Source organism: Pyrus communis, chromosome 1, assembly GCF_963583255.1.
Source record: "Pyrus communis chromosome 1, drPyrComm1.1, whole genome shotgun sequence".
Taxonomy (NCBI): Eukaryota; Viridiplantae; Streptophyta; class Magnoliopsida; order Rosales; family Rosaceae; genus Pyrus; species Pyrus communis.
In genome coordinates this window covers 1,699,188-1,723,834 of record NC_084803.1, presented here as the reverse complement: position 1 = coordinate 1,723,834, position 24,647 = coordinate 1,699,188, and the positions used below count along the sequence as shown (strand labels likewise).

General features: G+C 41.5%; 5 protein-coding genes and 1 pseudogene across 5 annotated transcripts; 4 read left to right on the top strand and 2 right to left on the bottom strand.

Annotated features, from left to right (window-relative positions):
- Window positions 1-142: 142 nt before the first annotated feature.
- LOC137746769 (uncharacterized) lies at window positions 143-7,479 on the bottom strand. The gene is made up of 4 exons (XM_068486777.1): window positions 7,420-7,479; window positions 6,305-6,427; window positions 5,865-6,201; window positions 143-633 (listed from the first exon to the last, which is right to left on the bottom strand). Exons 1-4 carry the CDS (start codon window positions 7,477-7,479, stop codon window positions 143-145), a joined length of 1,011 nt encoding a protein of 336 aa, XP_068342878.1.
- A 30-nt stretch (window positions 7,480-7,509) lies between these two features.
- LOC137746684 (transcription repressor OFP8-like) lies at window positions 7,510-8,580 on the top strand. The gene has a single exon (XM_068486691.1). It carries the CDS (start codon window positions 7,510-7,512, stop codon window positions 8,578-8,580), a length of 1,071 nt encoding a protein of 356 aa, XP_068342792.1.
- Window positions 8,581-8,655: 75 nt separating this feature from the next.
- Window positions 8,656-11,128, bottom strand: LOC137732929 (uncharacterized). Its single transcript, XM_068472173.1, has 5 exons — window positions 10,736-11,128; window positions 10,571-10,646; window positions 9,465-9,847; window positions 9,256-9,354; window positions 8,656-9,054 (listed from the first exon to the last, which is right to left on the bottom strand). The coding sequence occupies exons 1-5, from the start codon at window positions 11,057-11,059 to the stop codon at window positions 8,884-8,886; spliced, it is 1,053 nt and encodes a 350-aa protein (XP_068328274.1). The 5' UTR covers window positions 11,060-11,128; the 3' UTR covers window positions 8,656-8,883.
- Window positions 11,129-14,363: 3,235 nt separating this feature from the next.
- Window positions 14,364-16,401, top strand: LOC137732921 (outer envelope pore protein 24B, chloroplastic-like). The gene is made up of 3 exons (XM_068472168.1): window positions 14,364-14,620; window positions 14,716-15,072; window positions 16,223-16,401. Exons 1-3 carry the CDS (start codon window positions 14,423-14,425, stop codon window positions 16,301-16,303), a joined length of 636 nt encoding a protein of 211 aa, XP_068328269.1. The 5' UTR covers window positions 14,364-14,422; the 3' UTR covers window positions 16,304-16,401.
- Window positions 16,402-16,871: 470 nt separating this feature from the next.
- Window positions 16,872-20,950, top strand: LOC137717388 (uncharacterized). Its single transcript, XM_068456755.1, has 11 exons — window positions 16,872-17,611; window positions 17,702-17,756; window positions 17,847-17,946; window positions 18,057-18,213; window positions 18,615-18,668; window positions 18,755-18,894; window positions 19,052-19,652; window positions 19,795-19,906; window positions 20,022-20,071; window positions 20,208-20,345; window positions 20,540-20,950. Exons 1-11 carry the CDS (start codon window positions 16,991-16,993, stop codon window positions 20,897-20,899), a joined length of 2,388 nt encoding a protein of 795 aa, XP_068312856.1. The 5' UTR covers window positions 16,872-16,990; the 3' UTR covers window positions 20,900-20,950.
- Window positions 20,951-21,720: 770 nt separating this feature from the next.
- Window positions 21,721-24,056, top strand: LOC137732915 (uncharacterized membrane protein At1g75140-like; annotated as a pseudogene).
- The last annotated feature ends 591 nt before the right edge of the window (window positions 24,057-24,647 follow it).

Genomic DNA, 24,647 nt, shown 5'->3' with positions numbered 1-24,647 from the left:
TTCAACGCATAAAAAACAATTTTGCTTTTTACCTATATGTACATGCACTTCTTCCTCAGTCCTTTCTTTTTTCTTTCTTGGTTTTTTGTATTGGTTCTGTAAAAATAAATTGACCAAACAAAACACAGTCGTATCGTACGTGTTATTGATCTCCACCGCCATCTTCCCCCTTAAGATCAGCCGGAGGCAGAAAGCAATCCATGGACAACCCACAAATATTAAAATCCACTTCGTCAATCCTCCACGTCTCCTCAATCCTCCTCTTCTGGTTGTAAGCGTGTCCGTACCTGTACAGCAAAGCCGACGTTTTACCGCCGTGCGCTATGTTTATCCCGTCGACGTATCTGTAGTCCCCGATCACCGTCTCCATCGTCGTCTCCCAGAAAACGTCGTCGTTTCGCGACCTCATCTTGACCAGCTTGGTGTCCTCGAACTGGATTAGCAGTCCCGTCCGCTGGCTGAAGTAGCCCCAGATGGTGTGATGGACTATTTCAGTCTGGGGAGTGCTTTGGGATTGGAGTATTTCCGTGGGGGTTTCGAGCTTGAGGATGAAGCATTCTTCTTTGTTGATGTTTTTCTCTCCTGTGCACGTTGCATCTAGGAACAAGTTGGCTGTGCTCCTGGGGTCCAAACCTATGGACAATTTTATGTATATATCATGTATAAAATAGTTTACAAGATCAACCATAAATAGGAGAGGAATACAAGAAAGAAAGTGGAGGAATGGTGCGGACAGGGATGGCAGCTCAGCAAGCATGAGTGAAGACCTGACCTCCACTATCTCTAACTTAAACTAATACCTAGCTTTACATGATGAGGGAATATTGCTCTTAAATAAGCCTAAAGTAAACAAACAAGCAGCTAACCCTAGCCGAAAGTAAGATGACAATGAGTTGTTATCCATCACCAACTAAACAATGACAACTAGACAAACCCTACCACCAATAATAATAGATACTTCAATACTCCCCCTCAAGCTGGATCGAGAGTTCTTCTGGATCCAAGCTTGAAGAGAAGACGATCAAGTTGTGCAGAAGGCAGAAGCTTGGTGAACACATCGGCAAGTTGATCACTGGAACGAACAAATACAGTTTGTAATAGCTTGGACTGAACTTGGTTGCGAACGAAATGACAGTCAACCTCGATGTGCTTTGTGCGTTCATGGAAGACGGGGTTGGCAGCAATATGCATTGCTGCTTGATTGTCACAATGAAGAAGAATTGGTTTGGAGGAGATGATTTCAAGATCACGTAGCAACCTCTTTAGCCAAATTAGTTCGCATGCAGTCGATGCCATTGCACGGTACTCAGCTTCTGCGCTTGACTGAGCTACAACAGATTGCTTTTTGCTCTTCCACGTAACGAGGTTACCACCAACAAGAGTGCAGTAACCAATTGTGGATTTGCGATCAAGGACATTGCCTGCCCAATCAGAGTCTATGTATCCTTCAATGGTGAAGTGTCCGTTGTTTTGCATGAAAATCCCAGTAGATATTGAGCTTTTCAAGTATCAAAGGATCCTTTTAACTAGTTGCAAATGATGAGATGAGGGAGAATGCATGAACTGGCTGACAAAGCTAACAGCATAAGCAATGTCAGGTCGGGTTATAGTCAAATAGATAAGTTTTCCTACCAACCTTTGATACTCCGATGCATTTTCAAGCTGGATGCCTGAGGTTTCATCCTTGAAATTTGTTGGTAGTGGTGTTTTGGCAGGCTTGCAATGCATCATATTTGCTTCTTCTAAAAGATCTAGAACGTACTTTTGTTGATTTAGAAACAAACCAGTTGGAGATTGATCCATTTCGATTCCAAGAAAGTATCGAAGTCTGCCAAGATCTTTGATTTTGAAGGTTGAATGTAATGTGGCTTTGAGAGCAGTTATTTCTTCTGGATTATCTCCCGTGACAATAAGATCATCAACATAAACAAGTACCACCAATCTTCCATGCGTACCAATCCTAGTGAACATTGAAGAATCTGCATTGCTTCGTTTAAAGCCGGATGACATAAGGACAGAACTAAGTTTTGAGTACCAAGCCCTTGGAGATTGCTTGAGACCGTAAATAGCCTTGTGAAGCTTGCAGGCTATTCCTTGTTCCTTTTCTCGTTCATGACCAGGTGGTAGCCGCATGTATACCTCTTCTTCTAACTCTCCATGTAGGAAGGCATTTTTTACATCCATTTGATGTAGAGACCAGTTTGAATTGATAGCCACCGAAAGAAACACTCTAACTGTGTTCATCTTTGCCACATGGGCAAAGGTTTCTTTGTAATCTACTCCGAAGGTTTGTGTGAAGCCCCTTGCAACTAACCTTGCCTTGTGCTGCTCTATGTTTCCATCTGAGTGAAATTTGGTCTTATAAATCCATCTTGCCCCAACCACACGTTGACCTTTTGGCAGAGAAACAATGCTCCAAGTTTGATTTTCATCAAGTGCCTTCAGTTCTTCAAGCATGGCTTGCCTCCATACAGGAGATTGGTGTGCCTCTTCGAAGGATCGAGGCTCAGAATTTTGGGATAACTTGGTCACAAAGACAGCATGAGATGGAGAGCTCTTGCTATGAAAAACCATTTGTCCAATAGGATGTCTAGGCGTGTAGATTTCAAAATCATCAAGCCTGGCTGGAGGTTGTCTGTTTCGAGAAGGATTCCTTCGTGGAAGAGGAGGTTGTTCAAGTTGAGGCTCTCTCCTTTCGAGAATGACTTCTTCATTATCTGCTTCCATACTTTCAGGAGCTGGCTCTATCTCAACAGCTTCATTTTGCGGTGTTGACAGCCTTGTATCATCAAGGAAGAGAGGGGTAGGAAACACTTCATATGAGAGCTCCCCCTGAGGTTCATCATCATGCATTTGAAAGAAGGAGTGAGTTTCATCAAAACGCACATCCCTGGATACACATACCTTTCTGGTCTTAGAGTCGTAGCATTTGTATCCCTTTTGGGAAGTTGACTAACCTACGAATGCACATTTGATAGCCCTTGGATCAAGTTTATCTCGGTGAATAGTTTGAATGTGCACATAGCATACACATCCAAACACACAGAGATGACTTATGTCAATTTCTCTCCCCTTGAGAATTTGGTAAGGAGATTTGAACTTCAAGATTCTACTAGGAAGGCGATTGATGATGTATGCAGCGGTTTGTATAGCTTGAGACCAGAACTTCTTTGGAACTTTTGCTTGTAACATTAGTGATCGTGTTTTTTCAAGCAAATCTCGGTTCTTTCTTTCTGAAATGCCATTTTGTTGTGGCGTTTCTACACAACTTGTTTGTTGCAAAATTCCATGCTCACTTAAGTAAGTTGTCATGATTTTGGAAGTGTACTCAGACCCATTATCAGACCTTAAGATGCCAATTTTAGAGTTAAAATGATTTTGAATTAATTTATGAAAATTTTTGAAACACTGGAAAGCTTCATGCTTGAATTTAAGTAAATACACAAAAGTAGTTCTAGAGAAATCATCAATGAACGATATGTAAAATCTGTAACCATCAAAGGACTCTAAGGTGGCAGGTCCCCAAATGTCAAAATGGACTATTTCAAAGGCTTTGGTAGCTCTAGAGAGAGAGTGGGGAAAGGGTAACCTGGTGAACTTAGATTTTTGACAAACTTCACAATCTGGAATCACTTTACAGAAACTAGGAAAAAGAAAAGACATAACATGTGAAGAAGGGTGAGCTAATCTCATGTGCCACAGCTGCTCCTTGTTTACAGTGCTTGAGTTTACGTAGAAACTTTTTGGGAAACTTGAAGAGAATTTGACATAGTACAGTCCATTGAGGAAGAACCCTTTACCAATCGTTTCCTTCGAAACTTGGTCCTGGAAAATCACATAGTGAGTTGAAAAAATTGCAAGACAATTTAGCAAATGTGTTATTTTTCCTACTGACAATAGTTTGAAAGGAAAAGAAGGGACATGCATGACAAGGGATTCTTTTTGACTCGAGAAGATTTTGAGTTTCCCTCTGCCTACTATACGAACTTTGGTGCCATTAGCTACGGAGACAAAAGAAGGAGTGGAAAAGTTTTGAAAATCATTTAGTAAAGATGCATCGTTAGTCATGTGATCTGAAGCTCCTGAGTCAACTATCCAAAAATCACAACTACTACTAAGATCCAAAGCAGTGGAGATAGTTGCAATAATACCTGGCATGTCATTTTGTGACACTGAGTTTGATTGTTCGAGGAAGCCAGCAAACTTGCCGAGCATGGCTGAAGGAGTTTCATGATTTGTTGCTCCTTGTTTCTGTTGCAAGAAGTTAGCGAATTCATTTATGAGAGCAATGGGACTAGAGGAAGAGTTTATCACATTATTGGAGACATTGTCGCAAACAAGATTTCCTCTAGGAGTGTAGGCAGGCTTCATTTGGTTTCTTGGTGCTCTTCCATCGTCATTGAACTTAGGTTTAAGTTCTGGATAAAGAATCCAGCACTTCTCTTTTATGTGTCCAATACCTGTACGACCTATCTTCACACAGTGAGAACACTTTAAGTCTGGTCGTTTTCCCTTGTATGGTCTGGAGAAGGTGAAGGCTCTTGCTTCTGATGGCCTAAAATTTGATTCTCCAACGACCATGTCTGCGTTCATGACCTTCTTTCTTACTTCTTCACGTTGAATAACGTTGCAGACCATCTGTAAAGTGGGAAGTTCATGTGTCATTAAGAGATGGCTTCTAAGGTCTTCATAATCTGGTCCAATGCTGGCAAGCAACTGGAACACTTTGTCTTCTTCAGCACGCTTTAGAAGAATGGTTGTGTCCGTGGTATGAGGTCTGTAGAGATCCAATTCATTCCATTTGGCCTTCAAGTTGCCAAGATGATGAACAAAAGAGAGATTTCCCTGTTGTAATTCCGTAAGATCTTTCTTCAGCTGAAAGACTCGCGCAGCATTGTTTAGATCTCCATACATGTCTCGTACGGAATTCCAAAGTTGGTGAGATGATACTGAGTAGCTGAAAATCTCAGCCATCTTTGGTTCCATAGAGTTTAACAGCCAAGACATGATAAGTTGATCTTGGGATACCCATGCTGCATAATCCGGTGCAGTTGTTTCGGGGATGATGTCATCCTTTTGAATGAATGGGAGCTTTCCACGTCCTCCAAGAGCGAGAGAAATAGTTCGTGACCAAGGCAGGTAGTTGAATTCGTTTAGAAGCACAGAGCTCAAACGTTGAATTGGATTGGTATCCATGGTTTCGTTTTTTGAAGTTTTTTCTGCTGGTATGGCCATAATGGCTCAACTGGTTTGGATTTGGTGGGTTTTTCGGAAGAACACAGAAGCAGGTCCAAGAGGAATCACTGCTCTGATACCATATGGACAATTTTATGTATATATCATGTATAAAATAGTTTACAAGATCAACCATAAATAGGAGAGGAATACAAGAAAGAAAGTGGAGGAATGGTGCGGACAGGGATGGCAGCTCAGCAAGCATGAGTGAAGACCTGACCTCCACTATCTCTAACTTAAACTAATACCTAGCTTTACATGATGAGGGAATATTGCTCTTAAATAAGCCTAAAGTAAACAAACAAGCAGCTAACCCTAGCCGAAAGTAAGATGACAATGAGTTGTTATCCATCACCAACTAAACAATGACAACTAGACAAACCCTACCACCAATAATAATAGATACTTCAATAAAACCCTAATCAACAAATAATTGTTAATGTTGTTCCTTAATCACGATTTTAAGTTGACTGCGCTCCTTAACCACAGTTTTCATTAAACATTTGAGACTTTATTAAAAAGTTCAACATATTTCTAAACAAAAGTACATTTAGAAAAAGAGTTTCTAGGCAAAAGGCTTTATACAACATCAGTTCCATATGAGTCCTAATATTCAAGATGATTGCGACCTAAAACTGTATATACCTGAAAGAAGCGACGGAGGGGTCTTGGGGGGCCTTTATTAGCGTGGCAAGGTTGTGAGCCAGATTGATTCCACACGACCTTGCCATCACTTCCAGCACTGACTTTCAAGCCGGAAACAACCAATTCCAAGTACCACAAGTCGGGATTCTTTTGCCATAGGACAAACCCACCAACCTCGCTGTTGACTTTGCTCTGAACGTGTACACTATCATCACCTTGGCGCATTTCGGATCCCACCATCTTAACCTCCCCAACGGCGTGCGCCAGTCCCCCGATTGCCGCCACATATTGTTGCACTATATATTTGGCCGTAGAAGCCTCCTGCCCGCCATGCATGCATGCATGTATCAAACCACGTACGTACTTAATGAAAAGTGAAAGCTGAAAACTATATAATGTGGTAAATTAGGTTAATATTACATAAAATGGAACAATCTTTAACAGGGCGGGAGAGTGCATTGTCACAATGAACCTGAAGGGGGATGAGAGGAGAACCAACAAGCTTGAGCAATGCCATGAACTCATTGTTTGATCCTGACGAGGCACACTAAAAGCCCACACAACGTAGACAGTAAAAAATCATTTATTCGAAATAAAAAAATAGAAGCCAAATAAATAAATAAATAAACAGCAAACAAAAACAAAACATAATCTCAGGCGCATCTCCCCCGCCCCCGCCCCAGTCCGTCATCCGCCAACCCCACCCACCCAAGCTTAGCCACACCCCGGTGACGGTTGTGTCGTTGACGCTGCCTGTGACTGGCCTGAATCATTGCAGTCGGCAAATATGGCAAAGGGGGAGCTTGACCAAATCGTAAGACATAGAGACAGAGTGGGGGGAAAAAATCTTAGCTAGAATTGGAAGATGAACAGGCACATTACTTCTCTCCCGGGCCATGAAGGCCCAATTGGTATTTGCCTCCTGCCCGACCCATAGTGCAAAGTCAAGAAGTCAAAGCGCGTGTGTGTATTGTATAGAAGAAGATACTTTCTACACTCTGTCTTGTAGGGATATTCTGCTTGTACACTTGTCATACAAAATTGTATCTATCTGGCAGCTCGTCATCAATTTTGTCAACGGAATAGGATTCTCTCTGGATTCTTTTTGTAAGATTCAAATGATTAATTAATTGTATCTATTCATCGTACATCATACGGTTAAAAATCATCATACATTACGATAATTCGTGACGTTGTACTATTTATGCAATATCTATCAGTATTATGTACTATCGATGCTATGTTGATACCATTATGTACGGTAATGAGATTGGTTTGGCCCTTTGTATGATCAAGTCCTTGCATGGAACTCGTCAACCTATCAGTACTGGATACAACCAACCACATCCTCCACCTGAATCATAAATCAAATTCCTTAATTTGATTTTTAAGTAGCTTTCAACCTGATTAGTGATTTGATTATCAATTAAATAATCATAAACCAAGCCATTTATTTTACGCACATTTTCGATCCATACAATCGCTAGACAGAAGTCCATGCACACTTCATCCCTCTTAATTTAATCCATCAGATCCTACCGTCTCTGCATCTACAGCCGGCCTCACCTCACTATATAATCCAACCCCAAATCCTCCCATCTTAATCCCGCTTAATCCCGGGCTTAATTAATGGCTAAACGCTCCTTTAAGCTCAAATTCCCCCGGGTTATCCCGCTAATCCAATTCTGTCGCCCCAAACACAACTCCACTTTACCGGCAATTTACCGGCTGTCCCCCGTAAACGCCAAAGCCATGGACATCGGCTTCCCCAGCCTCACCCTCCCGGTCCCGCCACCGTCCGCACCGGAGCACCCCTCCGTAAAGTGCCACGTGTCATCCAAGCCCACCAAATCCCTCGGCTGCGGATCGTGTCGGTCCCGGTCATCCACGCGATTCATCTCCGACTGCACCGTCGAAATCAAATCATCCGCAGATAATGACAAACTTAGTCATAATTATAATTATAATAACTATAATAATAATTTTATGTCGCCGATTTCGGAAACCGAGAATTATTACAGGAAGAAGCGGAACGAGGAGAAGAGGAAGACGAAGAGGAAGAAATCGAAATTGAAAGCGAAACCGGAGCTTCCGTTTATAAATGTTTCGTCGGGAAACTGGTTCAGCGGCGAATTCGACGGCGGCGAAGAGATCAGCGAAGAAAGCGGAACTCCGATCTACTCTTCCAGAAGCTTCTCGACCGAATTTTCGCTGGTGATGGACACCATAGGCCAGAAGATCTCGGGACCGCACAAGCAGAGCAGCAAGAAGAGACCTAACAGTGGCGATTACGATAAGGTTCGTAGACCGAATTCAGATTCGGATTCGAAGAAATCGGTGGGGACGACGGGTGGCGAGTTCGGAAAGATAAAGACGGTGCTGCGGCCGATGAGGGCGTGCAGGGGGGAAGAGGGGAAGGTGAGGGAGAGCGTGGCGGTGGTGAAGAAGTCGGAGGATCCCTACGAGGACTTTAGAAGGTCGATGATGGAGATGATCATGGAAAAACAGATATTCGAGGCCAAGGAGTTGGAAGAGCTCCTCCATTGTTTCTTGACTTTGAATTCCCGCCATTACCAGGACGTTATTGTGGAGGCGTTTTCTGAGATTTGGGAGCTCTTGTTTTCCGACCCTTCGGACCAAGTGGGAAATTTGAATTCTCATATTGTCGTTTTTGCCCCTCATTGTTTACTAAATTACTAATGTAAAAATATTATAGGTTAAATACGTGATCTTTGTAGCACCAGTCATAAATATATGTTGTCAGGTTTTCACCAGTAATAAAAAATTCTAATTGTTGAAATGCATGTACAAAAATTCACTTTGGATTTTACTCTCCAAAGCAAAAATATCAAGCAATTTGAATTGCTCAAACAAAATTCGACAGTCCTCATACAAACCAAAGACACCAATTTCTCTTCCACACAAATCAAGAATCTGGATTTCCTGATGGTACGGAAAGGATCCAGGTTAAATTAAGGTGCAAGAAAAAACATGGTTTTCAAGTTATTTAACCAGAAAATCCAGATTTTGATCTGAAAATGTTGCCAAGTCATTCTCAAAAAACTTGACATGGCAGAGCTTTTCCCCAGCTTCATCAGCAAACACAATCTTCTTCCCCTCCTTGTCCTTGTTTGCAACATTTTCAGAAGCATCGGCGTCGATATCAGCCATTTTCTGCAATGGATAAACAGAAATGATCGAATTCATGCCTCAAAACAAGACCGAGGAAGAAAATAGAATTGTTACTAGCACGTCGAAATAGTCATCGTGCACTTCTCTATCTTATTTCACATAATAGAAGAATGCGTGATGATTATTTTAGACTTGCGATAACAGAATCCGGATAAATGAAAGGAAATAGGGTGAGAAGCAAACCATGATTTTACAAAACCGGTTGCAGTCCCTTGACATCATGGAAAGTAACCTTTTCGCAGATGCTTCGACTCTAGTTACGTTCTTAATAGCCATCCGCACCTGCATTTTTTCATTGGAAGCACACGGATGAGCACACAATTATTCTTGCACTTTCACACAGAAAAGGGGTTGCGTGAGAAAACGTATCTGAAAAAAGTATACAATGGTACCTCGTTTGCATTATATTTCAAGGGTGTAGCATGATAGACCTCGGGCAGTAATCTTTCTTCTGCTATTTCCTTCATGGTCTGTAACTCATTTGTGAGTTTCGTTGCAAGGGATTCAATGTCCTGCATCTGGCGTTGCGAGAATGCAATGGCACTCTCCGAACAGGTTCGGATTGAAGTACACCCGGTGGTAAAACGCGGTGGTGTTGCAGAAACCTTGGAGGCTTTAGGGATGCCTTTAGGGTGGGAATTAATCTTCTCATTCTTCGGATTCAGGTTGTTTTGCACTTTGATAGACAATTTCGCTCTCTTGATCTGATCAGGCCCTTGAGCTCCACAAATTGTCCTCTCGGTTTGTTTTCCAAAACATAGATTCGCCTTACAACCTGATATAATCAGAAAACCATGAGAATCAAATACACGGTGAATGAGAGAAGAGAAATAGCAATTTGCGCAATTTGCAAATGGAGTAATGAACGGAAAGCAATTGAAAGCTTAAATATTAAGAAAATTTGAACAAAATTTTGTTTCCGATAAAAGAGTTAACAGAAAATCAGTTAAACCAACATAGAAAATTTTGTTTTGAGGTGTCGTATGAGAAACCAAACCTAACAGCTACACAGTTGGCCTGAAAAGGAAACAGTTACACAGCAAAACATACAAGTTACAGTACAATAAACACCAACAGGCAACAGCCATAAGTCACAAAAGAATGGTTTAAGCCATCAAAGTAAATCCTCCCCTAATGTTGTCAAAACTCCTATTTTCTGTCCAGCCGCACAACCCAATTCTGGATACCGAAAACTCTATCAATTTAATTAAAACAGACAGAAAGAAATTTGTAGTATTCCAGAATAACACTCAGTTGGGTACTTGGCCCTCAAGAATTGATTAGCATTGTACATGTCTACTGACTACATAACACCGCAGTATAGAGAACATCAAAACACAGTGGAAATCCATTATCAGCTCATCAATAGGTTCTCATGGCCAATAACTTTCAAGAATGAAACTTAAATTTTACTACATTGTAGCATCTGGCTGACAAAGTATGCTACGAGCCTACGATCCTAATCATTCGAATAGAACAACAGGCTTTGTACACTTACTGGGATGTTCTTCACTGTGTAACTCAATTGACTTCATGGCCTTACACAGTTTTTCTTGGGAAGTTGGTGAAATGACCTGCACATGAAAACAGTTTATGAGAAACAAACTCCACTCTATGATAAAGCCAAAAAAAAAAAAAAAAAAAACCAATAGATGTTACATACCTTCCTGGTCGGAAAGAGCCTTTGAGGAGGACGCTGCTGGTTTAAACTAGGACTCCCACCACTCACTAGTGTTGTAAGCTCGTCAGCAGCATCAGAAGAAAAGATCCCTGGAGACAAGTTTCTTTCTGCACCAGCACAGGCAGACTTGGGGGATTGCTTCTTCTCCTCAGCCACGGGGGAATCGTCCGCAACAGAAACCATACCACTACCAGAGCCCGAGTCACAATCACTAGCAGAGCCAGCACTGGATTCAACATTCCAAGGTGAATCATCATTCATGTCAGGCTCAGACAGACATGAATCAGTTCCGTTAACAGGTCCCATGCACTGAAAGAGATCATCACCCACCACCTCAGATATTCGAACCTGGGTCTCGCTGTTAGTCTCACTTAACCCTTCATCCTCAGAGGAAATAGTGTCATGCATATCAAAATTTTGATCTTGAGCCGAACATATTGCTTCAATGAAGTTGTCAGGGTGAACCGAATTTGTGATATGTCCTTCAGTGTTATATTCTAATAGTGGCAAATCCAAGCACTCGTAACTATTGAACACTGAATCATCAACCTCAACAATATCCCATTCTGAGGTCGTTACAATCTGAATAGGTGTGGGATCTGCACATGCCATATCTTCGTAGCAGACTTCATTTACAACACAAATCTGATTTTCATTTGTTTCGTAAATTGGCAACTCGGTCTCGAAAACACAATCAGCAGCTATCGCAGGTGATTCATCAGGCACCACTCTGCAAGAACCCTCCTGATTATCACAAGCCAAAGAGGTATCACCAGCAGCAGGAATTGTGTTTTGGATATCTGAAAACTCAGTTTCAGGAACCTCTACTTTAATGTTCAGACCAGATTCCGGCTCACTTGGGATGTGTTCTGATGTGATAGTCGATATGGAACTTTGAGACATTGAAGAGAAACCGTTTTTCTTACGCTTACTCTTAGCATTGGCCTTTGCCTTCTTTGAGAGTTTCCACTTACTAAGAGGCTCTATGAGATCAACATCATCTTCATCAGTTTGCAACTTAGAACACTCATGCTTTACAGGTGAGCACGTTCCTATTTTTTTCAAATCAACAGATGTTGAACGTTTTCTTTTCTTGTCCTTGCATGTCTCTTTAATCTGCTTCAGTGTAATATTACCAAAACCATCCAAATCATTATTTCTTCCCGCATTGCCATCACTGCTATCAAAATCGTAAACTTCAGGTTCAGTTTTGACTGTCACATTCCGCACAGTACTCCTACTTGGACTTTCACCCATTAACCTATCTCTGTTGACAAGTGATCCCCTGAACTCATCTTTTGGCGGAATTCTTGGGAATGAATCACCGTTTTTGGCATCTAATCTTTCATGTATGTCTTTCAACTCCTTGAATCTGAGTACTGGCCGTCCGCGAGCCACATTCAGAATCTTTACCACTAAACCACCTTCCAGAGCCTGGATAAAGTGCAAATGATTGCAACTTCTCAACTCCATCACATATAAAACTCAGGTTCTACTCGTTAGTACACGAACAATCATTAAAATGCACAAGATCTTTTCCCTGCAACGGAAATCAACCTTACTTATAAAACTAAACAAATTGTTCTCAACTAATTCGTAGTTATTAAACACAACACAACAGCCTCAAATTTCAGAAAATGTTAGACACATATTAATCTTTGAAACAAAATCAAAGCACTAAATTACACTAATGACAAAAAATTCAAAGTACTGACCATTCCTAAAAGATTAGATCAATCAATTACATTAACTCCATCAAAAACATTAAAAAAATGACTAATAAGTTTTTACATTGAGCAGCTGATAGCAACAATTAAAAGAAAATAAACCCTCAAAATATGATAAACAAAAAGAATACAGGGATAAAAGAAACTGTACCAGATTACGACTACGAGGAGCACCACTGCAATTTGGATTCGCTCCAGTGAATCGAATCGGAGATGCCTGCGGGAAACAGAAGCTTTCAGGCCATGGTAACATTACACAGAGTAATTTAAACAATCATTTCAAACAATTAAATCCAGCATAAAAATCAGATCCCAGATTGAAACCCTAATCAGTAATCAATTAGGTCACATACAATTAAAATTTAATCTCTCACAATTGCAAACGTTCGGTTGCTTCAAAGAGCAATAGAACCTTCCACGAACTTCCTCTCTCTGTGATTCCCGAAACAGCGGCGAGATGATTGGGGGATATATCCGGATCGGAGAGACGGAGAGGGCGTAAACAAAGACCTAGAGAGAGAGAGAGAGAGAGAGAGAGAGAGAGCTGAAAATGTTGAAGCTATTGGACTGAATCGGAAGGGACTGTTTGGAGAGACGGAAAGTTTGAGATTGGAGATGGTAGGGCTAGTGGCAGTGGCAAATGGGCTTTTTAGCTCGCGGGAAAAGAGGGATTTTCAGATTGTAGAGAGCGCGCCAAATTGTGTTTGGCGGGAACTCAGAAGATCCGTCCTCCATTAAATATTCGGGTGGGAATTCTTGAGAGCGCGCCAGATTCTACATATCTCGCCGTCCATCTGTCTCTCTCTTTTTATCCCTTGAAAGTCACTTCGATTAAAAAGGGCGGAGGCCCGATGGGCCGTTTAGAGCCCAGTTTTACTTTTTTGGTTATGGGCTCGGCCGACCCAATTTCAAATTAGCAAGGTTTAGGCCTTGCATTTAGTTCCTGAGCCGGCCCATGGGTCGGTTTTATAACAGAGGCTAAATTATAGCCCACCACATGGGTCTTAATATAAGGCTAGAAGAAGCTACAAAACTGCCTTTGTTTCAATTTTTTTGTTTGTTTAATTTGTGAGTTTTTTTCCTTGCCATATATATTTGTTTGTTATATTAGAAATTACAGTTTTTATTTTTTAACTCAACCAATATTCGTATCAAAAGGTTCAAATTCAAATGTAAAAGGGTCACAACTCAAACTAACCTAGTCAACTTATTTACGCAAAAATATGCATAAAAGTTATTGTGACATCCCACATCGTTCAGGGAAGTGGATCCTATAAGCTTTATATGTATATTCTCATATCTACCTAGCACGAGACCTTTTGGGAACTTACTGGCTTCGGGTTTCATGAGGACTCCGAAGTTAAGCGAGTTCGGACGAGAGCATTCCTATGATGGGTGACCCACTAGGAAGTTCTCATGTGAGTTCCTAAAAACAAAACCGTGAGGGCGTGGTCGGGGCCCAAAACGGACAATATCATGCTGCGACGAGGCTCAAAACGGACAATATCACGCTGCGACATAGTCGAGCCCGAAAAATGGTCCCGTTCGGGTAGGGATGTGACAGTTATAGCCTTTAGCACATTTTAAACTCCACATCCCCATGTCTATGCAAAATCAATTTATGACAAAACCAAGACTCAAAATTCCAGCAAAAATATATTTTGCAAAACTAATTAGGTTATAAATTCAATTTGACTTCCTTTTATTCTCTTTGTTTGTTTATAACAATTTTAATTAAAAATAAATAGAAATAAAAAATAAAAATGGCGACAAAATTTAAAACCCAAAAAAAATGATTTGACGTGGCGCCCTATTGCACCACCAACCAAAAACACCGACATTTCCAAAGTTAACAAATTCACAAGAAAACAATTTTAAAACCCTCACCAGCGGCATCTCCTCCCCCTCTCAACCTCCCCCGCCCCCACCCACCTCGCTCACGATGAAGGCATCTTTGAAGGGCAAGTATGAAACTGACAAGAGCGGTGCCGCCGCAAACGTCGCCTTCTTCGCCAGCGATGTCAAGTTCCGAGCTTCCCTCACCGATGCCACCTTCGCCGCTGGACCCAGCTTAAATGGCCTGGTCCTCGCCGTCGAGAAACCCGGTTCCTTCATCATCGATTACAACGTCCCCAAACAGGTAATCAGATTTCGGCGACTTGGTCTGGTTATAATTGGTGGCCTTGAGTGATTTAACTGTAAAAATGGTGGCTTTTGTCTTTTGGGTGTGTGCAGGACTTGAGGTTTCAGTTCATGAACTCGGTTAGGGTTGTGGGGAAGCCGTTGAATTTGAATTACATTCACATGAGGGGAGACAACCGGACGATTCTGGACGGAACCCTGGTGCTCGATTCGGCCAACAAGGTGTCGGCGAATCACGTGCTTGGCTCGAGGAACGGGAAGTTCAAGTACTCTTATCTGCACGGCGGAGCGACGACATTTGAGCCGTCGTATGATTTGGCCAAGAATTCGTGGGATTTCGCGGTGGCCCAGAGGGTTTATGATGATGTTTTCAGGGCCTCGTACCAGACGTCGAGCAAGTTGTTGGGGTTGGAGTGGTCGAGGAGTTCTAAAATCAATGGCTCTTTTAAGGTAATTAAACTTTTTTAATTGATATTTCTTGTTTTATATGTTGGATTTGATTTGGTTTATATAATTGCAATTAGGATTTTGATGTTTGAGTGCAGTATGGCATTTGAATTTTGGTTTGTCAATGATTTGTGCCTGCTTTCAGATTATGGTCTTAGTTTTGAATAAGTGATATAGTGAGTGTAAATTGATTATGGCACAAGAATGTGTTTTGTGGAAATGATCCATTCTCTCTGTCGACAATTGTGTCATCCTGGGCTTCCGTGCTTCTTCACTAGATTTGATATGAGTACATTGAGTACGGTATGCTTTTATCACTTAGGAGATGTAATTGCATGTGGTTAGTATTCATGTTTTGGATCCTGGATGTTACTTTCGTTATTAAACTTGAATATACCTCTGGCGAGTGAAGTGGGAGGTTTTCGAGGGAAATTTAAACCTGCTAAGGAATGGATTAACGTCAATTGGGGGACATGGGTGACATTGTTCTTTCCAGATGAGGGTGTTGAGGAGTTGATGATTGTGAAATCAGGTGTGTGTAACACTCCGGAAATGTTGCTGTTGGAAGGGCTGCAGTTTGGCCTGTGAAGTAGAAATTTTGGTTTTGTTATGTCATTTGGTATGTCGGTCAATCCAAGTACACAAGGGTTTCTTGTAACAGTTTGTCCTATGAAGTTACAAAGAATAAGCATCAATTCTGCAACACACTCGGTTCCTCCAATTCACAAGTGTGTTGTAAAACAAGGTGGTCCGCTATTGTTTTCTGTGTTAAGGGTTGTGGTTGTGGCAGTGCCCGGAGCTACAACTGTGGTTTTTCCTACTAGTGGGGTAGTTGGATTGAATTGAAATCTTGGTGGTAGTAGCATCAAAGATGACGCTTCATGTCCACAGCGGTACTAGCAATGTTTGTGTGGTGGATAGCACTGCTCTGGGCGGTAATGGTATTGCAGTGTAGTTCAATCGTTATGTGGCCATCAGTTGAATGTTAGTACATGTTCATATGTAAAAAACTATTAGCTCCTACTCATTGAACTCTCGGAAATGATGCTTCCGAGTATACGAGTCACATGACTACTTCGAAGATTGTAGCGTTTTGCTTATCTGTTGTTACTAAACCAAGCTTTTCCTGATAATGTTCATGTATTCTTTCCAGGTTTCAGCATCTGTCAATTTGGCGGAGGAACGAAAGATGCCAACATTAACTGCTGAGAGTACCTGGGATTTTGAGATGTGATTCATTATTGTATCTTTGCTTGTAGTCTGATAACAACTTAGAATTGTCTCATGATGGATTTAAAACATCATTTTCTCATTGAATAGTGTTTTCCTTTCGTTAGTGAGTTGATACACCTGGTAATAGGCGGCTTCATACGCGCAGCATCGACTTGTGATTTGTTCTTTGAAATATAAATTGTTGATCTCTGATGGTCCGAGTAACCAAAAACTTCATTTGCTACCAGAAATAATCCTCTCTTGGAGGAATATAACAGGCGTATCTAAGCCACTTAAAATGAAATGCGTACGGAAATACAGGAATTTGGACCTCTTAGACTTTGTTTGGATCAAAATAATTAAAGTGCATTATCAATTTATCAGCCTAATCCAAAATTGGGCCCAATGGAGCCCAAAACAATACTATCAGTACGATATGGGGCTTGATCTCAATCTTCAATCAGAACCGCTCACCAAACCCTGAAAAATCTGACGGTCCTGATGTTTCGTCATGAAAACGGGTAAATTTGGCGGCAGTGGCAATCCCCAAAAGAATTTTAAAATCATTTGGCGCTTAAATATCACTGCCTTTTACCTGTTTTCTTCTCAGGAATTGGATCTGATCCGCCCCAAATTTTCATTGCCTTATAGAACCTAAACCCTAATTTGATTTTTCTTCGTCCGTTACGCCGAGAAATCCACTGCGGAGATGGACAGCGACGACGATTTCGAGCTGCTGTCAGCGGAGGCTGCTCCGCCAGTCCGGGAAACGAAGCTGAAGCGCTTAAAGAAAGCAATTAGGGTTTCCGAAAAACCTCCCGTCGACAAATCGGAGAGCGGCCGAGTGAATCCCTCCGAATTCGAAGCTCTAAGCTTGGAGGAATCGAATGATCCGCCAAGGTTAGGGTTGGGTTCGGAAGGTTTGGGCGGTGAAGGGGATTCTAATTCCGGATTTGACGGCTTGGGCGGTGGTGAAGTTGAAATGAGTTCTGATTCCGACGGGTTGGGCGGTGGAGGGGAAATCGATTCCGGTTTTGATTGTTTGGGCGGTGAAGGTGAAATGAATTCGAGTTTTGATGGTTTGGGTGGCGGCGAAGATGGCAACGGAGCTAAGAGGGTTTTGGATTTTGATTCTGCGGGAGAGGAATTTGGCAAAGAAGGCGAAGATCTAAACAAGGAGATGCCGGAAGAAAGTGGGGGTGTGAGGGTAGAAGAGACGGACAAGAAACGGCGTGGTTCTGATGGCTTTGAGGAAGAGGAGAACAAGAAGAAGAAAAAGAGGGCCAAGATCAAAACCGGGGCTGCCGAGGGCATAAGGACGACTGAAAAAGTATTAAGATTTTTCGTGTTGTATTCCATAAAATTGGTTGAAATTAGTTTGTACTGTTTTGCTTAGGCCTGAATTGTTATGATTTTGTAGGAAAGACGAGAGCATCTGAAGCAACTGCATGCTGAATCTCAGAGACTTTTGCGAGGTATAAACAAAGTGATGCTAATTATGTAGTTCATTTACAATGTATTACTTTTGATTGTGTCTTATTCGTTATCATCTTCTTCTGTGTTAGAAACCAGAGATGCAGCATTTAAACCCATACCACTTGTTCAGAAGCCGATATCTTCAGTACTGGAGAAAATTCGGAAAAGAAAACTGGAGGTTTCACAAAAGTCGGTATTCTATTTATAACTGTAGATATGATCTTATTCTTTGGCTCTTAGTGTTTATTCAATTAATTGATAGTTGTAGTAATTCGTTGTTGGTCTTTTGAGTGTTGCAGATGTAGTAGTACAGGAGATTATAAGGTACTGAAAGTGGCAACTGAGGAGTCAATTGCATCCCAGGCCGGAAAGGGGAATAGTGCAAATGAGGTGTGCATTGATGGGTCTAATGATAAGGAGGAGCATTCAAGCCGTGGAAATGTGTCTTCCGGGATGGTAAATTGAATTCGAGTTTCTTGATCAATTTTGTTTTTGCCAAAATAAAAGTTCATTGACTGAGTGTTTCTTCTTAACCACAAATAGTGGGACAGGGATATATGCATCCATGGATTTGAGTTTCTTGACCAATGAGATACTTTTTATACTAATAATGCAAACAAAATTTTGAGTGATTTGGAAAGAGTTCAATGTGAAAAAAAGAGGGCTTTTAAGTGGCAATCCAAGAACAATATGGTCATCATTTCAATCTTTCTTATGTTATACCATGTATTCTTAAAATATTGTTTCTGTCAAACCTTCATCCTATTGATGATCTTTATTATGTTGGGGAAGATAGTCTTTTGCATTAAATTGAGAGACTTGAGATCCAGTATATAATTGTATTTGTTGAACTGCAGGATGTTGACGAGGAACCCAAGCAAACATTTCGAGCACCTATTGATGATACTCAGGTTCCTTTCACATTTCACCAGATTTATCATTCTTCTATAGGATTGTGTATTTAATCATAACAGTTTCATCTTGTGCATTGTTGTAGGACCTGTTTTCTGATAACCAGACTACCGGCGATAAGGATGGTCTGCCAAATGATGATTCCAAAAGTCCGCTGGAAGAGGTTTTTGCACCGTCCATACTTGCAATGAACTTAAAACTTGACTCTGCTCCTCCTGATGATGTGTAAGTGTTATTTGTTTATGTCTTCATATCTTGTAAATTTGAAGCTTAGTACGTGTCATTGTTGCATTCAAATGTTTCCTAAAGTTAATTAAGTTGGATACTGTTTGTTTTTTAAGTTTTTCTGGTGAAATGGACAATGACACTTCTCTCTTTGTAGTTCTTCTGACGAGGACTACAATGACAAAGAAAATATTGCTCCTTATTCGTCTGAAGTGGCTGACGTGCCTTCATCTCCAATCGGCGATCCTGTCAGAGCTTTTGTGGATGATGAAGCTGAGGAAGAAGACGACAGTGATCATGACCTGCATCGGTTCGAAGATAGTGAGGACGATGAGGATGATGGAGATGCTGCGGAGCTTAATGATATGATAGCAACTGGATATGAAGAAAGGCCAGTTGATAATGAAAGACGGAATGAACTCCATCAAAAGTGGCTCGAGCAACAGGATGCTTCTGGAACAGTAAAACTTATGCAGAAGCTGAAGTTTGGTTCTAAACAAAAAGAAACAGAGTTAGGCAAAGAGAAAGATGCAGATGTACAGGAAGATCAAGAGTTTGGTGATGAAAATGCAGAAGATGAAGAGTTTGGTAATGAAGATGCAGAAGATTCAGCACCCGCAAATGCTGTGCGAATGAACTTACGAGAGCTAAAGCAAATGATGCCTCTACTGTATACTGATAATGATGATGTATACCTGTCATCTGATGATGATGAAACAGAAAAGAGACTATCTAAACAGTGCCTGTCTGAGAAAGCTGTGAGTTCTTCCACTATACCATATGATGGTGGAAATTAATTCACTGTTTAAATCAATTATCTAATGTTCTTCAACTGCATGTTATGTCATTTTTTCTGTACAGATTCTTTTAACCTTACAAGAACATTTTGATTTGGAACAGGAAATGCAGGCTACTTTCTTGTCACCGGCAGAGGATGAAAGTTCAAGAGAAGTTTTTGGTCATATAAAGAAACTGAATATTGTGCCTGATACTAAGAAGGCCAAAGTCCCTTGTAAGATCTGTTATTTGTCATGTATTATACGGTTGTGTAAATTTCTTCCGTGTAGTATGTTGATATCATTTTGTTTTTAACTCTATCATCATTTGACATATTGTTAATTTTGCAGCCTTCCCTAATATGCTTCTCGCGGGAGGAGACAGGAGCATATCATCAAAGGTAACTTTATATAGAAGTAGATGCAACATGAATGTTGTCTTGTTATTTTAGGAACAGTACAAAGCAACATCTGGTCTTTGGGCCAAGTTTTTGTAAGATGCCATTTGATCATAACTGTCATTGGTAAATTTTGCAGTCGTCCTTCTTAGGTCGGGGGCCAAGTCATTCTCTGCCCTCATCCAATAAGCATGGACTGAGCACAGTTCGTTCTTTTATCTTAGTACAAGGTGACAGCAATAGTAGGAGCTCAATGTCGGAGGATTCTTCAGACATGGTAGTGCATTTAGATCTTATCGTATGGTTATTTCAAAAGTTGCACTAGGTATTTGTAGCAATTGGTTTTCTTCTGCTGGTCAGGAATTCGTAAGATATCAACTCCAAAAGGGAAATAGGAATAACTTGTTATACCAAACCATCACTTTTTCTTACCAAACACTGAATGTCGACTGGTTATGGAATGAAATGCAGGTACAGAGGGAGATTCTACCGAAAAAGACTACTGCAGCCAAGCTTAGCAAGTCCAAAGCAAAGTTTGGTACTCAGACATCGTCACCTGATGCGGAATCAACTGAAGCTGTTGCGAATACAGACACATTGGCTGAAGCCGATGCACAGAAAGACAGATCAGCTGGAGCTGGTGCGTGGACGGACGCATTAGCTGTCCCCACACCAGCTGGATCTTCGTTACTCACGATATTAAGGCAGCCTTCCTTGCCATCAAAGCGATGCACTGGGGGGATTACGGTTGACCAAATCGAATCCGTCTTAGCTTCGTTCGAAAACGGGAGGAAATCGATGCGGGCGAACGGACAAGTATACAGAACCTAATGTATGCATAAGAGATTTGTGGAACATTATATAATTAGAATTGCTCAATCGTTCAAATCTCTTAATCTTTATTTGAAGATTATTTTTATAAAAATCATTTAATTAGTGATTTTTAGTCATTCAAATGTAAATAAATTAATCGTTCGTTATAAATATGCTGTTTAATTTATTTAATACATTCGGATCACTAAACTGTTACTGTTTTGAATTATTTTTTGTAAGAATGATTTTCAAATAAAGATTAAGATATTAAACTTCGATTATGAAATTTCTGCATTAAAAATATGTTATTTGAAATTGGGTGTATGAGTTCATCCTCTACTGAGATAATGCAAGTATTATTCTTAAGGAAGTACTGCATAAACTAAAGATGGCAAAAAACAGAAGGAAATGAATCATCTTCGAATCTCTTTTCATTTAATCCATCTAGTTTGGGATCGGAATTGTTGAAATTTAATCAAACGGTTATAAACAGGGGTTCCCTTAAAAGTGATAATAACTGTAGTTGTTGAATCAAATTTCAACGGCTCAGATCCTGAACTAAATAGATTAGGTGAAAAAGGATATGAAGAGGATCGCTTTCCAAAAAAGAAAGTATTTTAGCTATCTTGACATCTTAATCCAGTACGAGGAGGAGGGGAGAGGCTAAATCAACCATTTTGGTTGACCCAAACGGAGCGCAGTAGGAAACATATACGTGTCACGTCTTTAGAGGTTAGTCAGTCGATATCACATGCGATACAGATAAGTATGTCGCATCGAACCATGACCTTTTATTACATAATAATTATCCCGAAAATCTAAAATTGTTGCCCTAAAATTCCAAAATTCCAAAATTCCAAAATCTAGTCTGAAAATCTAACACCCAAGTCAAAAGCTCACAGGTCTCTCTAACTGACCCACCCCACACGGCCGCACCGCCACAGCCATATTCCTCAAAATCCTACCCAAAATCTCGAGTCCAAAGCCCTCCGAATCGCAGATCCAAACCCGCAGATCCCAGACTCCCGCCCGCTGCAATGGCGAAACTGAAACAGTAGCGAGCGAAAGCAAAAAAATCTCCGAGCTCAGCTGAATAGATTGTGTGGGGCTCCAGTGGCGGCGGCGGCGATGAACTCCCTCAAAGGCAAGCTCCTTCTGCTCTGCTTCCTCTTCATTTTGTCATCTCCATCCCCTGTTTCTAAGCTTTTCGTCCAATCTACCGAAACTAAATCCGAAATCGAGCTCAATCCGCAACAGCTGGTTTTGCAGAGGCTCGAGGAAGTAGTGAAGAACCTAACCGAAATAGTCGCGAGATTAGAATTCAAATTACAATCGAATCATCCGAAGAAACCTGCTCCGATTGACGAGGGTTTGACTTTGGCGGTTGACGAAAAGGAAAGCCAGAAGCTGATCAAGCAGGTTGAAGAAGAAGGAAGGTCTGGTTCCGATCGTCAAATTGGAGAAAGGGCGAGGCCAGTTTCGGTAACAAAATACAGCCCGTTCTGGTCCGACCGGTTTCAGTTCGTTTCCGCGGTGAAATTGGATTCCCAGGCCACGTGTATTCACGTCCTGCCGTTTCGGGATTTCGAGGGGGTAACAAAATATGTTGCCGTCGGAGACGAGAGAGGGAGGGTTTATGTGTTTGTTAGAAACGGCGACGTTTTGGTGGAGTTTGATACGTTGCTGGGGTCTCCGATCATGGCCATGGCTTCCTTCTTGTCGGTTTACAAGAATGAGAGTTTCGTGGTCACTGGGCATCAAAACGGTGTCATTTTGATGCATAGGGTTTGGGAGGGAGCGAGTGGGGAAGATTGGAGCTCGCTTTTAATGGAAACCGTGACGAAATTCAACACGGGCGGAGAAGGGTTGCCGGTTACGATTTTGGAAGTGCACCATGTTGGGAGGTTGAGTTATGTGTTGGCTAGTGATGTGAGTGGGAAGATTTCGGTTTACCGAGAGGATGGTTCGGTTCACGGCTCCACAATGCCGTCGAGCAGGCCGCTTGCTTTCTTGAGGCAGCGGCTTTTGTTCTTGACGGAGACGGGTGCAGGGTCTTTGGACCTGAAGACCATGAAAGTTCGGGAGAGTGAGTGTGAAGGGTTGAACCGTTCGCATTCTCGGTACTATGTTTTTGATGCCACGGAGAGGTCCAAGGCATACGGGTTTACATCCGAAGGCGATCTGATTCATGTTTTGTTGTTGGGGGATATAATGAACTTCAAATGCAGGGTTAGGTCCAAGAGGAAGTTTGAGATTGATGAGCCTCTCGCTTTTCAGGCAATTAAGGGGTGTTTGCTTATTGTTGGCGGGGGAGAAGGTTTTCGTGTACAATGTTTCGACTCAGCATTACGTTAGGGTTGGTGCGCCTCGGATTATTTTCTCCGCTGGTCTCGATGAGATTAGGTCGTCGTTTCTCAATCATCAGACGGTGGACGCAGAGAAGAGAAATGTGATACCTTTAATCGCAAGTGACAGGGAAAGGCTTGTTGTGCTTGGCCTTGGCGGAGGGTATGTTGGAATGTATCGTTCTAACCTTCCGGTATTCAAAAACGAATTTAACACAATGCTATGGACCAGCCCTGTATTTTTCTTTGTACTTTTCCTATTCGGAGCGTGGCAATTTTTCGCAAAGAAAAAGGAAGCGCTCACTTCATGGGGACCGGATGATCCTTTTACATCAACATCCGCTACAATGGGAGCTCCATTGGGGGGAAGTAACACGGAGACAGGTCGTTTGGGGAAGGGTCTTCGAGAGGTGGTGGCCTAAGAGGACCGTCGAGGAGGTATGTGTCTCCTCCTCCCCGGTATGCAGGCGGAGCAGCCAGTTCATATAGGCCAGGTACGGCGGATCATAACCCTAGACCATCATCTGTCGATCCTAATTTTAGAACAGCTTCAGAGCTAAAGTTTAGAGGTTCGGGGGTTAGAATCCTTCGGGTTTTCCGAAACGGAGGGAGAATTTGTTTGTAAACAACCAAGTGATGGGATGATAGCAGCTGGACCCGTGTGATCAAATTTCATCAACTTTTGTATTTTGTTACTTGAGAAGTTGGTTTAAGATTTAGTTGTTAGACCAATTCATTTGGCAAGTCAGGGCCATTTGAACTTCCCACTACGTTGTATTTTGTAACGCGACTTCAAGTTTTGAATAAAACAATAAAACTATAGAAAGGAATATATATTTATGATCAACAATATCTTGTTTCTTGTTTTGGTTGGAGTAGATGAATTGATTCTTCTTTATTTTTTACTTATAAATTTCTGTTGATAATTACACGGAAATTGATTATAGTACCCATGCTTAAACCATGAAAACGAGGTTGCAGGAGAGCAATTCACGTGTAATTATAATCAATTTCCGAAAGCAGCGTGAGTGTTGCTACCTAGATGGCAAGAGTCCAGTAGCCGAAAGCATCACTATGACCGCCTTAGGGCCTCATATATATTCATCAGAAGCCCGGCGAAACCGCCCGAGTGTTACGAAGTAGTCGGATATTTATGATTAATTGCAACCCCGGTGCCCCCAAGCATGAGATTTTGTGTTGCGCTAAATACCATTTAAATTCAACATCGCATCAAAATTCAAATAAATGTGTATTGGGGCAAAAGCAACAGATGTTCCTCGTATTCAAATGTAGTTCGATTGGAGGTCGGAAGAAGTAAGAAATGGGTTCAACTTGGTTGCTGGTACCAAGATACTAAAGTATAGCTACTCTAAACCCCTCCCACAGGGGGATGCAAAAAAGAGTGCCTACGATTTCCGACC